Source organism: Ictalurus furcatus, chromosome 1 (genome assembly GCF_023375685.1).
Source record: "Ictalurus furcatus strain D&B chromosome 1, Billie_1.0, whole genome shotgun sequence".
Taxonomy (NCBI): Eukaryota; Metazoa; Chordata; class Actinopteri; order Siluriformes; family Ictaluridae; genus Ictalurus; species Ictalurus furcatus.
In genome coordinates this window covers 29,218,503-29,232,087 of record NC_071255.1, presented here as the reverse complement: position 1 = coordinate 29,232,087, position 13,585 = coordinate 29,218,503, and the positions used below count along the sequence as shown (strand labels likewise).

Genomic DNA, 13,585 nt, shown 5'->3' with positions numbered 1-13,585 from the left:
TGAACCGCACCCTATTTACGTACAATATATTTCACCAGACCTTGTAATATATGCTTTGAATTCATACATATATTTGTGAATGCTTCTATCTTCACATTTGTATATACATATACTGAATATTCAGATAGCACCTGTCCTGTTATGAGGAAATCATTTGTGAAAAAGATCACTTGAAAAATGGCACAAATGTGGGGGAAACTGTCATCACTCTAACACCTGAGTACAAAAAGTGTGTGGGTTGCAATTTACCATTGACAGTAAATGTTGTGGCAGCCTATTTGTGACAGTTCTGGAGATGTCTGTACATTGCTTAGTCAGTAGGACATTGCTTTCCAAATGATAGGCCTTTTGCCTAAGGGCGGTGTGTATGAGCAATCCAAATGGGGAACACAAGTTTATTGACATAGTGGAGTTGCAGTTTCTGTAGCTTTCCACGCACAGTGTATTTATGAATCTACATCATATGCTTTTTGGACACTGACTGGCCTGAGACACTTTAATCAGTTTTCCCTACATTTCTGGAAAATGATCTCGGCCAAACAGTGCCGTTTCCTCACACCTTACATGACTTTGCCTTATCAACCAAAGTACTTCTGTACTGGCTGAATGATTCAGCCTTACTTCTGCTTCCTCTGTGTGAAGTTCCCATATTGGATACTGCCCTTACTTCTGGTTCTCTCTGCTCCTGATGGGTTCAGTTCCCATTTTTTTACCCTTAGATCCTGTATGTAATCAAGAACAGGAAGATATATCAATATCCGATTGTCCTTTGTGTCACACGCTGTGGTTTACTAACTGCAGTGGTTTGGTTGTTTTTGTAGTTAGGAAATATGTCGGTTATAGAGAATGCTGAAAATATATATACGAGAGAAATAAAATAGAAGAAATAATTAATAGGAGCTAGCATTGTAACAATGTTTAACCATAAAATTCAATACACAGTGCTTCAGAAAACAAGATAAAGTTGAAAGAACTCTCCCGGCAGCATAATACATTTTGTGCAAATGCAACATTCAGTTAATTAAGTTACATGAATATGTTAAGATGGCACACCAAACCCTTACACTGTCAACAGAATGCTGTAAAGCTGTCAGCTTTCCTAATTAGGACAAGTTAAATGTACTGTTTTTTTGATGATAATTGGACATATTGTAGCTTTGGAGTAAATATACATCAACAGTGAAACAGCCACATGACATTAATTTGGATCGGTCAAACCTGTAGCGATTTGTTTTGCATTATGTCCAAATCAGACTGCATAAACCATGGACATTTTAGATTGGTATGTCATTTTCATTGCACACTCATTCACACATAAGCACAATTTAGAGTTGATAATCCTCCTACCTGGTTTGTGAGAGGAAACTGGTGAACACAGAGGAAAACAGTAATCTGAGGTCAGGATCAAACCAGTGACCCTGGAGCTCTGTGCTGCTCCACCAGTCCACCCCATAGCTTCTGGTGTATCAAGTATAAATACTGAGTGTATGTGTTTTAGAGATTATTCAAACTGATGATGTAACAAAACAAGACCATGTGGCAGGAATCGTCTATGTACAGTATATTGCACAAGTGTGCATTAACCTTGAGGACATGAGTTGAGAAATTTCAATTAGTAGTATGGCCAAAAATGAAATGAAACCTATTCTCTTATCTATGCTAATACAGTATTATTCACATGTGATGTACTTATCAAAAATGTGTACTCACCATATGCAATTTAGTCTTGTTTAGAGAATGTATACTACCATATTCTAAATCTACAAATGCAATGAACTCTTATATTACAATATTGGAGTGAAACTTTTACATTGTTCTCTCTTTTTTATGGGTTATTTTTTAATTAATGAAATGTTATCATGACCATATACAGATTGTGTTTAATCCATTAGACAAATACTGACTGGCAAATTTATAAATTCATGACATTAATGCACAAAACAGGTACATATCTATTTAGGAGGCAGACATTTTCATAATCATAATCATAATCACGGAGTTATTCTCAGTCCACTCAGTGTTGATATGCAGTTGCATTAACTTATGCATAATGAACATTAGACAAACACACTGAGTAAATGCAGACATCTTAGTGACATTTTATTTACCGTTTTTCTTATATATGTGAGCAACATTAGTCATTACTAAGTCCCCCCGCCCGCCGTTTTGATAATTACAAACAGAATCATACAGTAATTGAGAAAGAAACAAGAAAAAAAAAACTGGTTCATAATCTTTCTACCTTTTCTGTATGGCTAAATAATAGCAAATAATGTAAGAGGGAAATTGACTCCATTTTGCCTTGTTTCTCCATATCCCATGGTGTCCTTGCGGAAACTCAAGCCTTCCACAGATATTATCCAAAAACTTTAATTAGGCAGTCTGTATTATTAATTCAGGGTTTGTGGTATGATCTTCCTACACACATGGTGCTACACACAACCTATCAGTTTGTTAACCAAACTTGAATGTAGTTAGTTTTGAATGTGAATTGGGCTGTAGAGATACATGGGTTTGCCAGAGGTAGAAAACAAGTTAATAAAATGCATGAATTTTAAAAACATTCACTAAATGCATTCTGTGTGAAAATAATTAAAATGTTTTTTACAGTTGGTTCTTTGTGGAGAACTCTTGTGTACCAGTGTGAAGATTAAACTATTTAAAAAAGTGTCATATTGTACAGTGATGAGCAAATAATTTTGTTGCTGTAACATACACTACATTTTTTTAAATAAACTGTTCAATTCATTAATTTTGTCAAGATTTTTTTCACAAGTCTGAAAATATGCCATATATTCCTATACTCTAATGGTCATATTATGGCTATGAAACTGCACTAAACCACATTACAGTGTTATATTTCCCTCATTTATTCTCCCGTAAACGTTTTGCATTCCCCCGTAGACGTTCTATCTAGAGAATGATCTGCTGCTTTCACTTACATCCAGATGATTTTTTAAACATGGTACCTGATCCAACAAGAAGCGGTGCACATGGTTCTGGAATTTTCTACCCAAAAAAGTATAGAATACAGGGTTGATACCGAAGTATAAATTGGCAATGCTGTGAGTGATATACTGCGGATAGACAAGACTGTAATCACAAGGGTCTCTGTTATCATTCTCTCTTATCACTAATATGACATTATATGGGGTCCAGCACATGAACAATAGAACCACAATGATAAAAATCAGCTTCAGAGGCCTTTGTTTGCTCCTCATTCGAGTTGAGAGAACCCTCAAGCCGATCCTGATGTAGCAATACAAGACAACAACTAAGGGGAAGATGAAAAAAAGTGCAACCTGGGAATAAGTGCCCATTATCTTATGTTGAGGGTCACCCATGTCAGTACAGGTTAACCCCTGAACAATGTCTTGTACTATGTCGTGATTGAGGAAAGTCTCCAGACTAGTGAGGCCACAAACAATCCACACAACAGTGGCTGAAATGTAGGCGTAGCAGCTCTGTCTCCACTTTGCGGCAGCAACGGCATGCACTACGGCCAGGTAACGGTCAAAAGTCATGAGAGTGAGGAAGAGGACAGAACTGTAGAAGCCAAGGTGGTAGGTGCCATTCATCAACTTGCATCCCACCTGGCCAAATGACCACTCCGAGGTATGGTACACAGCTTGGAATGGGAGACCAATTGTAAAAATCAGATCGGAAGCCACCAGGTTGATGAGAAATATATTAGTGACTGTGTTGGGTTTTTCAAACTTGAAAAGGATATATAGCACCAGTCCATTTCCCAGCACACTGATAATGAATATGACACTGTAGAATGGTGGCAATAAATGTTTACTAAAATTAGTTATGTCCGTCATGTCACATGGTGGCACATAAGTCATCGTAGAATTGGTATCTTCGTAGTCAGACATGGTTGATGTGTCAAAGTTGTCCATATTGCATGCAACCTGCTGTGAAGAGCAATTTAATAGTTGAAAAGATGTCATGGAAAATAATAAAAATAACAGCAAAGCTAAGGAAGGCCTAAGTGGCCATGCATTTTTTTTTCTCGATATTTTTTTTTTTTAAATCAAGCATACAGAAAAATTAAGTTGTGATCACAAGAAAACAAGAAAGAAAAAAAATATATAATGCGTGACCGCTTAGGGCTTTCAAACAAAGCAATTTAGAGATAATAAAAAAATTAAGCTTACCACAGAGATGTTCAGACTGATGAGTTGCCTTGTGTACAAAACAAGACTGGTTTTGGACAAAGGACTAGACTGACTAAGGTTGGTCAGTATAAAGCTAACTAGAACTATGCTGCATATAGATGTGGGTTGTGTGTGTGTGTAATTTTGACTCATTCCATGCATCATCTTCTTCCTTAAAAATGTTTATTTCACAATTACTCCCCTAACACTACTACTAACACCATTTTTCTTCTAAATTTAGTTTCCGAGTAGTGGTGCTGATTGCACATCACATACACAGTCATGTATTTGAGCAATCCTCAAAACTGACATACAAACTTAACAGGACAAAAAAACAACATTTTAATCAACTCCGTTATTGCAAGAACCTTTAACACAAAGTAAAACGCCATGGTGTATAAGAAAATAAATACAGATTTGACTAGAGAATGCATGTAAGATTTATCTGATTATACCTTTAGAAAAAAAAAAAAAGGGTTCTTCAAGGGTACTTTAGAGTTAGTTTAAGGGTTCTAAGCTTAAAAAAAGATTCCATTTGGAACAGAAAAGGAAGCTCCCTGTGAAGAACCTTTAAGGTTTCCCCTGAGAAATAAAAACTAGAGAACCCTTTTAGGTACTAGATGGAAAAAATGGCTCCTAAGAGTTTATGATCAGTTAAACAAAAATGTCTATTTGTTCTTCATTCATTGTTATAAACAGCAATAAAATACAGAATAAATTACATTTGTCAAAATTGGATTACATTTCGAATAAGACTATGGCATGATTTTTATACTACTTAAATGAATAATGAAGACATTTGAAGACATTTAAACAAGCTGCATTTGAATACACATCATTATTTTATAAAACGATTAAATACTCTTAGTATAATGCATATCTCTTTATAATGCATGTTCACTTGGAGGTAGCTTCTTCTTGGCAGTGCGTACCAGAGTCCAAATATTTGTCTTTTAACAAGTCAAAGTGTAGTAATTTTACTGAACTGCCCTACAATTTAAGTACCCTTTAAGCACAGTGATGATCTTACCTTGTCTTCAAAGCACTTCAAGTGGGTCAATCAAGTCATCTTATGTTGCATTCAAGCTTGATAGGTGGGTGACCAAAAAATGGTGTCTCCAAATGCGATACATACAATTAACACTCTCCATATAAAAAAAAGGCCACTGAATATGCTCTGCTCTGAATTTCTCAGCATGCCATTGTCTTTACAGTATTACTGCATGTATAAGGCCATTCATCTAGAATTGGTTTCAACCCTTTATAATTGTTCTCCTGAATGCCAATGAGTAAAGGACTGATCATGTGCAGCTCGTTGAGATGCTTCTTATATATAGTCTGTCTGTGTGTGTGTGTGTGTGTGTGTGTGTGTGTGTGTGTGTGTGTCAGAAGTTCGGGCCTTTGCTGTAGTGCTCTTCCCTGAGGTTGTAGGCCGCGTAGCAGATGGACATGTCACATACTCCAGCTGGCCCTGGGGCACCTCGCTTGCCTGGAAGACCTGGTGAGCCAGATTTGCCCGGTGTTCCCGGAGGACCAGGTAATCCAATTCCATCAGTGCCATGCAGACCCTGGATCCCTGTTGTTGCAAGAACCAAATGGAACCGGGTTAAATAAGCTAATATAATTTTGTTGAGTATGCTTTAAATTTTTCTTTTGTTTTGTTTTAATTTTAGGGGTGTCTAAGTCCATTTGTGGCGATCAGCTGTGTTTTAACTCTAATTTAGAGATATGTGGAGTAAGGGTTCAATTCAATTCAGTTTTATTTGTATAGTGATTTTAACAAAGGACATGGTCACAAATCATCTTTACAGAAAGAAATACATTCAGAATATAAATTTTAAATGTATGAATTTATCCCTAATGTGCAAACAAGGAAAAACTCCCTGAGACAACATGAGTAAGAAACCTTGAGAGGAACCATATTCAAAAGGGAACCCATCCTCATCTGGGTGACAACGGATAGTGTGATTATAAATAAATCCCTGCTATAACTGTGTACTACATGGTCAAATGATGCAACTGTGTAACCAGGAAATTCATTACAGTTTTCACATGAAGTCTATTTTTTGAACGTATCCACTGTTCACTGATGGAGACGTCAGTGCAAAACTGTTCATGTCTAATGTAGTCCTAAAGCTATCATAGCAATTGTAGTCCTAAGTCATCATAACATAACTGTTCATATGAATTGTGAAAGGATCTATGCTATGACGTAAAATGCAATTGCAAGCTCCTTTCAAAAGCATATTTCATAATGTGTGAATTCATGTGTCATTCACCACCAACATGCTGTAGATTAATCTCTCAGCTGCAAGTTTACACATTCAGAGAGAATTCAGGGCCGTGTAACAAACCACATAAGTTGTATGCCTGAATTGTAATGGGACCAATTGTGTATTGGCAATCTATTTAGTATGGTAGTATGCAGTTTTGGATGGGACTCCAGTGTCTCTGAAGACATAATTCAATTCTGCCATTTCCTCAATATTACAGAAACACTGAGATTTAACAATACATTGTTTTGCATATTAATGTGACTGTCACAGTTACTGTGTCCAGTATCTCAACTATAATCTCATGGCATCTGTGTTTAGTTCTCATCAATCTGCATGGGAGATGGCTCCACACATCTACTAAGATAATAGACCAAGTCTACTTAGCTAGCTAAAATAACGAGAAAAACTATCACATCCGGTCGCTCCTGATGTGTGTTGTCATAGATTTCCCCTCACGCAGAGTGCTGGAGCACGCAGCATGCTCTGAAGCCTGAGGTGCGACAGCGCACGCTTACAGGTTCAGTGACATTGAACCGACCGGGCGGCCTCAACAGCTCAGGTCCAGACCCAGGCTGACCAGGCAGCCTCCACAACTCAGGTCCAGCCCCGGATTGACAGGACAGTGAGGGAGGTAACACAGGCATGCAAGACCGAGGGTTGCCATAGAGAAGCCCAACCACAGTGTCCAACATGCGTTAAACTCAGGGAAACACAAATCATATTTCTGCTCCCAGGCATGTTTCAAAGGCAGCTGGCGTACCCACAAATGGCTCCACAAGAGAGCAAGAGCCGAGCTCCAGATTGAGACCAACGAGGTGGTCTCACCTGCTGAGCTCCAGCCAGAGGTCAAAGTGGTGACCTCAACTCCAGAGCTTCAACCCATGACCCAATAGGTGGTCTCACCTGCAGAGCTCCAGCCTAGACCCAGGAGGGGGTCTCACCTGCCAAGTCTGAGGTCGGCAAGACAACCTCCCAAGCCATGTTCCTGTCCAAGGTCAACAACACGGCCTCCCAAGCCATGTTCCATGTCTGAGGTCAATGAGACGGTCTCCCAAGCCATGTTCTTGTCCGAGGTCAACGAGATGGCCTCCCGAGCCATGTTCCTGTCCAAGGTCAACGAGATGGTCTCTTGAGCCATGTTCCTGTCTGAGGTCAACGAGATGGCCTCTCAAGCCATGTTACTTTCTGAGTCTGCTGACACAGCCAACAAGGTTGGCTCCAGAAGTGACAAAGAACAATGTTCAGCTTCCCTGTTCCACTGAGGACGTCGATCTGCCTTCCTGTTCCACTGAGGACATCGTTCGGCCATCCTGTTCCACTGAGGACGTCGTTTGGCCATCCTGTTCCACTGAGGACATCGTCCGGCCATCCTGTTCCACTGAGGACGTCGTTCTGCCCCCATGCTCAGTCGAGGACATCACTCCACTTTCCCACTTCACTGAGGATGTCGCTCTGCCATCCTGTTCCACTGAGGACGTTCCACTGAGGACTCTGCCTCCGTGCTCCACCGAAGACATGATGTCCCAAGCCTGGATTCTGCCTAAGAACCATAACACTCATGTCCTTGCCCAGCAATCTGACCCCAGTGAGACTATCGCCAACCCACAGCCTACTTTCTGCCTGAATGAGCCAAGTCCACTCTCCAGCTCCTCTGGGAAAGGACCACATCATAATCAATACCTGCCTCAGGTCCTTGTATTTGCCGTTGACATTCTGCCCAGAGGGGTCAGACCACCACAGGGGCAGTTTTGTAAGGTGCATCGGAGATTTCCCCTCACGCATAGCACTGGAGCATGCAGCGCGCTCTGAAGCCCGAGGCACGACAGTGAGCACTACCGGGTTCAGCGACATTGACTTTGTTTACTTTCAACACGCGTGTTTGTTATGGTTTATGTCATGTCTCCACCCCTGTTATGTCATTGGTTGTCTCTTAATGTGTTTTAGGTGTTTGTTTCCCCCTTGATTACATTTGTTATTTCAACCCCTTGTGTGTTTATGTTCGGAGCAAAGTATTGTGTGTTTTCTCTGTATCAAGCCTTTATCCTGTGTTTACATTTCTATTTTGTCCTTTTGCCTTGCCTTATGCCCGATTTGCCGATTGCCTGACCTGTGCCTGTTTTTGACCACATTACTAATTCACGTTTTGGATTTGTCTGCTTGATTTCCATAATATAGCCCTTTACTGCACAATCATCCTGCATCTCCTCCTTGATAATTGTGACATGTGTATTCTATTACCCAGAATTACTATCACAATCACAACTGGGTGTTGAGGATAAATTATCTGACTACAATTTAATACAATTCATATTTTGACCAATTTAGAGTACAAATAAATGCATTACTTTTTCAGCAGCCAAAGCTAAAATTCCACCAGTCCTGAATCCTTTTCAGCTTATAGTATAATATCACGCCTTCTCACTTACAGACTCTTGTTTAATTTGTTTACACAATCTCGCTCCACTTTCTCTGTCTTGTCATGGTTATCATATTACCATATATTAGAAAAAAGATCCATGCCCTGTAGCTTTAACGCACCTGATCCCTATTAATTAATGCTTTTAGAAGGACTAAATGTTAAAGTCAGGCGTGTTGAAAATAAATTCTCCAGCGTGGTAGATCACAAACCCAGACTTTGACAGCGCTGCTATAAAGAATTCAACTAAAATGCCAGAAATTTAGTGGTATAAGACTGGCATATTGCTAAGTTGGTTGAGTATAAATCCATTTTATCTGTTCATGCCTAGTTGCCATTTCCGTGGTCATAAATGAACACATCTGTTCTGATAGGTGGAGCAGTGCGCAGGAGGATGTGATATTTGAAATATGGGCCAAAATTATGCTAACTTTCCCACCTGCTGAGATTCGTTCCTATCACAAACATAAAGCTAAAAAAGCCCTGTCCTAGTTCTTACAACCTGGCTATGTGAATAAATATTATTACAGTGCCCTAAATAGGATTTACCCTAATTCTCTCTCTCTCATTACACATATATATATATATGAAAATTGATTGAAAAGCTAAACACAATATTATCAAGATGTGTGATTAATTGATATACAGTTTCACAGAGAGATGAGGAACCATGCAATAGAAAGTCTATGATGATAATGAGCTTGACAAATTTGTTTTTAATTAGTTCTGTTGGACATCTCAAGATTACTTCCTGCACAGTCACAAAAAATGCAGAGAATATATTTACCACATCCAGACACACCATGTTCTTATATGCCTTATTTTTTGCATTTGCAGTATTATATGTATCACAGCTATAGCGTGTGTAAGCTGAGTTGATCTCTTACCTCTTTCTCCAGGGGGTCCAGGTTGTCCCAGCCTGCCTTCCCCTTTGTTGCCCTTAAAGCCCCTTGGTCCCATGTCCCCTAGAGAAAGTTACACACAGAATATGCATGTATTCTTTATGAGACCTCATACACTCTCAATCCTGTCTGTCAGAGAATTAGTAAGGCTCTGGTACCTTTGACCCCTGGGGGCCCCTGGAAGCCAGCTGAGCCTGGGTAACCCTGAGAGCCTGGCCTGCCTGGATAGCCCTGTGGTCCAGTGGAACCTTTAGGACCCTGAGCTCCAGGTGGACCCGGCGGCCCTTTCACCGTCTCACAGGGTTCACAGCTCCGAGGAATCATTGTCTGTATCAGCTGGGAGAGCTCCTCTGAGGGACATGAGTGTGCAAAGAAGAATCCTGAACATCTTTACCTTGATGGGTCTGGCAATCACAAGTTATACTTCTTCTGGAGTGAAGACTTTTGTTTATTCTTAGCAAATTGTATAATAAATACATTTGGTTTATTCAGCATGATTATACACATTAAATAAATGAATCCTTTTTTGTTTTTGCTAAGAAGTATGAGTCATTACTAAGCTCACGTTTTCAAAGCTCTTTACACAGTTAGAACAACAATGCGGTATGTGGACCAGAAGTTAAAAACATTTTTAATTGCTTTCACACAAAATGAATATAGTGAATACAGTCATCAAAATTGTTGTGTATCTCTACAACCCAATTTGCAAATGTTTACAGAGTTTCTGACAAAATCCATTTCAGTAAATTTACTATTACAGTATTTAACCACTCAGTTGTTCACCCACTTTTTTTTTTTTTTGGGGGGGGGGGTATATTCGATATGCAATAGGTAAAGTATTCTTGTTACAAGAACGCTAGTGTTTTGGTGAAATTAGTATATTCAGAGATGTGTTTGCAGTGTTTTATACAGGGCATATAATGAACTGTGTATTATTGCAAATAGGTGTGAGAAAAGTTCTGAAAAAGTGAATGTGATACAGAGAAAATCTAGTTAGCACTAAATGAGGAAAAAAAAAACTTGTAACACCCATTAGCTTGTATTGTTATTCTAATGGCATCACTTCCTATTCTATTGTTTAGGCACAGTTATCAACATCCTTCTTCTGGTTACAACACCAATTGCAACACTGCATACACTGATGTTATTAAACGTATAGCTGTCCAGCCTTCTCTTGTGAAATGTGTAGGTTAGCTACTTACGTCTTAATGCATCTCCACAGAGCTTTTTTAAGTGTTCCTCAGAAGGAGATTTCCCCTGCAATACAGATAAAGCAGTTGATAAAACTTGAGTTATTTCCTCTGTTTCATTTAGCATTAAGGAAACATAACTGAGATCCTGATTTTTAAATTTATTTTCTGTCAAGGAATACTATCCTTAAACTACTATTTTATAAAATGCAACCACAATTCCAAAACAGTTGGGATAGTATGGAAAAGGAAACATACATAAATAAATAAATAAATAAATAAATAAATAGTAATTTGAAAATTCACTTCATCCTGTACTATACAGAAAACACATTATTAAACACATAATTTTATGTTTTATTTTGTGAATTTAAGTTGTTTTTGAAAATATACACTCATTTCAAATCTGATGACTGCAACACACTACAAAAAAAAAAAAAAACAGTTGACTGTTTACCACTGTGTAACATTTCTTTTAATAACACTTATTAAGCATTTGGGCGCTGAGTGAACACACCAGTTGGTTAAATTTAGCAAGCAGAATTTTCCCCCATTCGTCCATTATACATTTCACAGCTGCACAGTATGGGGCCTTCGTTGCCTTATTTTGTGCTTCATGATGCACCGCACATTTTTACTCGGAGACAGGTCAGGACTGCAGGAAGGCCATGCTAGCACCCGCACTCTCTCCTTACACAACCATGCGCTTGTAATCTGGGCAGAATGTCAGAACAGTCTCTGGCTTTTGGACCTGATGCTGATAACAGCTTGGATGGTCCTTTTCCTTTTTGGCCCGGAGAACACAACAGCTGTTTTTTCCAAAAACTATTTGAAATGTTGACTTGTTGGACCACAAAACACGATTCCACTGTGCTACTGCCCAGCTCAGATGAGACTGAGCCAAGAGAAGTCAGCAGCACTTCTTTACAGTGTTGATGTATGGCTTCTGCTTCGCACAGTAAAGCCCTAACTTGCATCTGTGGATGCAGCGGCGAATGGTGTTGAGTGACAAAGGTTTACCAAAGTATTCCCAAGCCCATGTCAGGATCTCCATTACAGACTCATGACGGTTTTTAAGACAGTGACGTCTGGAGGTATCGGAACTCACGTGCATTCAGAAGTGGATTATTGGCCTTGCCCTTTTTATGCAAAAAGATTTGACCAGATTCCTTGAATCTTTTAATTATATTGTGTACCATAGAAGGCGAAATGCCCAAAATCCTACCGATTTGTCTTCGGGGAATGTTGTTCTCAAAGTGTTGGATTATTCGCTGATGCATCTGTTGGCAGATTGGCAAACCTCAACCCATCTTTGTTCTTGAAGTACTAGGCCTTTTTTGGAGGCTCCTTATATACTGTGATTAGACGATTGTCCCACCTGTTTCAAATCACCTTCTTTTTTCAACTTGTCACATCACTATTAGTCCTAAATTGCCCCTGTCCCAACTTTTTTTGAATGTTTTGCATGCATCAATTTCAGAATAAATGTTTACCTTCAAAAAACACTATGCAGTTGATTAGGTAAAACATCAAATACTTACTCTTTATACATTTTTGTTTGTTTGTTTGTTTGTTTGTTTAAATACAAGTCAAAGTGTATTTACAAAATCACTCATCTTTGTTTTTATTAGCATTGTCCATACTGGCCCAATTTGTTTTGGAATTGGGGTTGTATTACTACCTTGAAACAGAAAAAGGTTATAAGTAACTTCTCTAAAGGTGCTTTATTCATTTCAGTGAAGTCAGTTAACTTTCTAATTATTCTGCTTGCATGTCTATTCAACAATCTGTTCAATCATCTTCAGTAATCACTTTATCAGTGGATCTGGAACCTAGGCAGGGATATACACCTCACATGGCACACTAGTCTTACATATCTGTGCAACATTGCAAATCAGAAGCAAATTTATATTTGGAGATGTGTACTGCCAGAAAACTCACAGGTTTGCCAGGATATCCTGGAAGACCGGGATGCCCTGGTGACCCGTCCTGTCCTGGAAAACCACGTGGTCCAACTACTCCTATGTGTCCTAGGTCTCCTTTTTTCCCATCAGGCCCTCTATCCCCAGGATCTCCTGGAGTACCTCTCTAGATAGGAAGAGGAAAAGGCTTTCCTGTTACAATGGAAAATCTAATGATTTCATCTCGTTTTTTCCTCAGGTTGGGGAGCTCCACTCCTTGATCTAGGGTACAGTTTCACAGTGTCCCGCCTCACTCTGGGATTTTTTACCGAACTCTTTAATAGCATCTATCAGTATAATTTGTATTATTTGAAAAAGTATAATATTGAACAGTATACACAAAAATCCTTGATACACTATTTGTCTTAACATCATTAGTATTGACATTATTTTGGGGAACTGCAAGACCAGATTTCTATATATTAAGCTTTAGCAAAATTATTACCAGTGACTGAACTTTATTACATTTGCTTTTACTTACTGGTGCAATAAAAAGAAGAAAACACACTGTTTATCTTTTTTTCTTAAATGACGGGGTTTTTTTAAACGGGAAAGAAAATAATCATAATATCTTACATGTAAATTTATGAGCCATAACTAAAAGAAAAAACACTACTGTTCTTGAAAACCTCCCTGCACAATTGCACTGTGCACATTTCACGATCCTCTTTTGTGCCTCT

The 13,585-nt window shown here is 38.9% G+C and overlaps 2 protein-coding genes across 2 annotated transcripts in view; both read right to left on the bottom strand.

The window, feature by feature from the left end:
* Positions 1-1,854: 1,854 nt before the first annotated feature.
* LOC128615265 (probable C-C chemokine receptor type 3) lies at positions 1,855-4,271 on the bottom strand. The gene is made up of 2 exons (XM_053637242.1): positions 4,161-4,271; positions 1,855-3,917 (listed from the first exon to the last, which is right to left on the bottom strand). The coding sequence occupies exon 2, from the start codon at positions 3,900-3,902 to the stop codon at positions 2,910-2,912; it is 993 nt and encodes a 330-aa protein (XP_053493217.1). The 5' UTR covers positions 3,903-3,917; positions 4,161-4,271; the 3' UTR covers positions 1,855-2,909.
* Positions 4,272-4,334: 63 nt separating this feature from the next.
* si:dkey-225n22.4 (collagen alpha-1(XXI) chain) overlaps positions 4,335-13,585 on the bottom strand; it is a 59,981-nt gene continuing 50,730 nt past the window's right edge. Inside the window, exons 25-29 of the mRNA XM_053629439.1 lie at positions 12,886-13,032; positions 10,957-11,011; positions 9,913-10,104; positions 9,740-9,817; positions 4,335-5,736 (exon numbers count right to left, since the gene is read on the bottom strand). Coding sequence (XP_053485414.1) covers positions 5,546-5,736; positions 9,740-9,817; positions 9,913-10,104; positions 10,957-11,011; positions 12,886-13,032 — 663 coding nt within the window. The 3' untranslated portion in view covers positions 4,335-5,545. The remainder of the gene's footprint in view (positions 5,737-9,739; positions 9,818-9,912; positions 10,105-10,956; positions 11,012-12,885; positions 13,033-13,585) is intronic.